This window comes from Nansenia antarctica, assembly GCF_963989245.1.
Source record: "Nansenia antarctica genome assembly, chromosome: 4".
Taxonomy (NCBI): domain Eukaryota; kingdom Metazoa; phylum Chordata; class Actinopteri; order Argentiniformes; family Microstomatidae; genus Nansenia; species Nansenia antarctica.
The window spans coordinates 70976408-70980427 of record NC_137689.1 but is presented as its reverse complement, the minus strand read 5'-3'; the positions used below and the strand labels follow the sequence as shown (position 1 = coordinate 70980427).

At 48.5% G+C, this 4020-nt stretch overlaps 1 protein-coding gene across 1 annotated transcript in view; it reads right to left on the bottom strand.

Annotated features, from left to right (window-relative positions):
* Positions 1–3658: 3658 nt before the first annotated feature.
* Positions 3659–4020, bottom strand: part of htr1ab (5-hydroxytryptamine (serotonin) receptor 1A b) — a gene marked incomplete at both ends in the record, with an annotated part of 1272 nt that continues 910 nt past the window's right edge. The window contains one exon of the mRNA XM_080529676.1: positions 3659–4020. This exon is cut by the window's right edge and continues 910 nt beyond it. Coding sequence (XP_080385802.1) covers positions 3659–4020 — 362 coding nt within the window.

The window sequence follows — 4020 nt, the reverse complement described above, 5'->3', positions numbered from 1 at the left end:
GTGCTGTAAATCTGCATCAGGCCCTGAGAGAAGGTTGAGTCTGGCCAGCTGTGTGTGTGTGTGTGTGTGTGTGTGTGTGTGTGTGTGTGTGTGTGTAGGGGGTGGGGGGGGGGGGTTCTGTATGTATTGTAGACATCCTTTCATCAGATAATTGCCCCTCAGATCTGGAGTTTGCGATCCCCTGAGTGTCGCTATGGCAACGCAGCTCTCCTCCGTCAGTCTCGGGCCTTCTGAGTGGCTTGGAGCTGGCCGGGCCGGGGCCTGGAGGGGGGGGGGGGGGGTGGGTCTGGAGGGGGTGTGTGTAGGTCTGGATGAATGAATGAATGAATGAATGAATGAATGAATGAATGGTCTTTATTGTCATTGCCACAGTACAGGTACCAAACAACGAAATTTAGGAGGGGTGGCTCCCCTGGTGCTAGGAAAGATTTTTTTTTTTTTTTTTTAAACACAAGAAGGGAAGGAGCTGGTTTACATAAATAAAGGCTATGTACACTATCCACTATACTATACTGTACAGATAGACGACTAGGGTTGTCATATTGCACATAGTGTTATTGCACATTCTTTTGAAGTGTCGCAGTTTGCAGGCTAGAAATGTACATATTTGTGCCTCAGCACTACACCTGATTTTTTCAGTCCAGCAGCTGCCATCAATCCGTCCAGACTGTCCAGGGCCCAGAACCTAGGTCTTTGCTGTGTTCAGGGCCTGGATGGCCCTGGGGTAGAAGCTGTGCTTCAGTCTGTTTGTCCTGTACCGCCTTTTCGAGGGCAGCCGGGTAAAGTGTTTGTACCCAGGGTGGGTTGGGTCTCTGGAGATCTTGGAGGCCTTCCTGAGACAGCGTGTGTTGTACAGCTCTTCCAGAGAGGGGAGGGGGGCGCCGGTGATCTTCTGGGCTGTTCTCACGCGCATTTCTCTCCGCGGTTGTGCAGGTGGAGAACCAGTTGCAGATGCCGTAGGTGAGGATGCTCTCCACTGCGCCGCGGTAGTAGGCCACCATTATCTCCTGCTTGATGTGTTCCTTCCTGAGGACTCTCAGGATGTAGAGCCGCTGTTGTGCCTTCTTGATGGTGGCTGTTGTGTTGTTGGAGGGGGTGTGTGTGGGTCTGGAGGGGTGTGTGTGGGTCTGGAGGGGGGGTGTGGGTCTGGAGGGGGTGTGTGTGGGTCTAGAGGGGGTGTGTGTGGGTCTGGAGGGGGTGTGTGTGGGTCTGGAGGGGGTGTGTGTGGGTCTGGAGGGGGTGTGTGTGGGTCTGGAGGGGGTGTGTGTGGGTCTGGAGGGGGTGTGTGTGGGTCTGGAGGGGGTGTGTGTGGGTCTAGAGGGGGTGTGTGTGGGTCTGGAGGGGGTGTGTGTGGGTCTGGAGGGGGTGTGTGTGGGTCTAGAGGGGGTGTGTGTGGGCCTGGAGGGGGTGTGTGTGGGTCTGGAGGGGGGGTGTGTGGGTGTGTGTGGGCTGGAGGGGGTGTGTGTGGGTCTGGAGGTTCTGGACAAACAGTGTGAGGTTCCGGGAAGTTGACTGGAGCACATTAATAACTCCCTTAAAAAAAAAACGATATTCTGTGAATTATTATTTATTTATTTTCATATTTTTTTCATTTTGAAATGATGAATCATCTCGGTTGAAGTTGAGTCCAGCCTACAGTAGTATGGTTGAAATAAAATCTCCCACTCTCAAGGATTTTTCTTGCTTCTATGACACATTATTATACACAATGAGTGTACCGTGATTGAATCCTTTGTCCTCACGGTCCAGGAGAATTGAAAGTCAAACAGTGAGACCTCGCTGTCTATGTCTGTGTCCTTGTGTTGATGTTTTGCCCAGAGAAAAGGCCAGCTTGGAGCTGAATTGGTCTCTCCTACGCTTTCCCAGCGGCTCGGCTTTGTCGCTATGCTAATGCAGAGCCACCGACCAACCGATGGATCCCAGACGCATAATGACACAATCACAGCAATCCTCTTGTTTTAGCGCAGTGGCCAAAATATCAAACATGCCCCCCCTCAGTCTATTCACTTACCACACAGACCCCATTGGTCCCCCTCTCTCTCTCTCTCTCTCTCTCTCTCTCTCTCTCTCTCTCTCTCTCTCTCTCTCTCTCTCTCTCTCTCTCTCTCTCTTCTCTCTCTCTCTCTCTCTCTCTCTCTCTTCTCTCTCTCTCTGAATTACAGTGTGCTTGCTTTCATCATCTGCCTTCTGTATTATAACTTCAGACAGAATGCAGGCGTATTGACGGGGACTTTCAGTCCGCTTGGGACTTATGATATTGTTTTTGAAAGTTTGATATTGTGTAGCTGAACTTTTTCCAGCAAAACTTTGTTTGTTGTCGTTATTGCTGCTGCAGCTGTTCACTGCGATAAGCTCGAGGTCAGTAGATGCACTGTTCAAATTGAAAAGTAATATCCTGCTTGACTGCATCGGAGAAGTGTGTCACTAAAAACAGTGTTATCCCTGCTCTGGCTTACTCCAGTGGAGATGTCTCATAGATACTGTCACCACGTTGTTGGTTCCTCTCTCCTAACTTATAACAATTGTTATGTTGCGGAATTCCTGGAATTATTCAAACTGGAGTAGATATTTAAATGTTTCCATTAGGCCGAAGGATATGTTCATATTTGGTCCTGTTGGTGTGTGGGTGTGTCTGTGTGTGTGTGGGTGCACTGGCTGGCTGGGTGGTTGGCTGGAAGGGTGTGTGTTTTGGGGGGGCAGGGGAGGGGGCAGGGGTGGGGGTGGGTGTTGGTGTGTGTGTGAGTGTGTGGGTGTGTGTGTGTGTGTGTGTGTGAGTGTGTGGGTGGGTGGATGGGTGTGTGTGTGTGTGTGTGTGTGCGCGCATGCGTGCATGTGCATGTGTGTCTGTGTCTGTGTCTGTGTATGGTGCTAGTGCAAGTGTAAATTATCTCATTCACGAGTCTGTCCTGAGACAGCAGAGATTTCGGAGTTTTACAGCAAACCTTGTTGTTTTTGTTTTTGTTCGCTACAATAACCTTGAGGTCAGTAGCTGATGCCTTATAGAGATGCCTTATAGATACTGTCATCAGTTTGTAGGTTCCTCTCTCTCCTAACTCTTGCAATTGTTATGTTGCAGTATTCTTGGAGTGTGTGTGTGTGTGTGTGTGTGTGTTTGTGTGTGTGTGCGCGTGTGCGTGTGTATGGTGCTAGTGTAAGTGATGTCACTTATCAGTCTCTTCCGAAATCTGTCCTTAGTCAGCAGCCCATCCAGCCAATAATGTCCTAACTCAAAATAAATCAGACTTTTCCCCCTCCTCATATTTTATGTCAAAAGTCCAGGGGATTATGATGATATTGCGCACATAGCAAACACACAGTACAGAGGCATCTTACGGACATGATTTATTGAACACTAGAAAGCATGATATTTGACATGCATGGGCAGGAGCGTTCATATCTAATGATAACATCGTCTCCGGCACGGAGCTTGACACAACTCGTGTAATAATGATAATGATGATTACGACTCATTGCGATAAAACTAGATTCTTATTTTGTTATCGCCAATCACCAACACCTTTATTCAGTTCAGTTTACTGACTAATGACTTTACGCGTTACGTTTTGTCCTCTGTAAAGTGGCCAAATGCAGGACAACTAAATCACACTAAAGTTCTCAACGTCAACAGCTTTTACATCACAACACAAAAGATGAGTTGTTATGGTCTGCAGAAGTGACATTTTATTATTTTCTTGAAAGCACTTTGGAAGTCTTTGTTAAAGTATGCGTATATGATAGGGTTCAGGAGAGAGTTTGAGTACCCGAGCCAGTTTATGACGTCCTCGAGCCACCTGGGCATATAGTACATAGAGTTCTGGCAGAAGGGCTTCACCAGGGCAACGATGAAAAACGGCAGCCAGCAGAAGATGAAAGTGCCTATGATGATGCCCAAAGTCTTGACCGTTTTGCGCTCCCGAGCCAAGGCTATCTTCCTCTTTGCCTCGGTGTTTTTATCGTGCCTGCTCTCGAAGAGCGGAGCTGTGTTCGGGGTGTTGGGTAGGGGAAGGTTGTTTTTGGAGT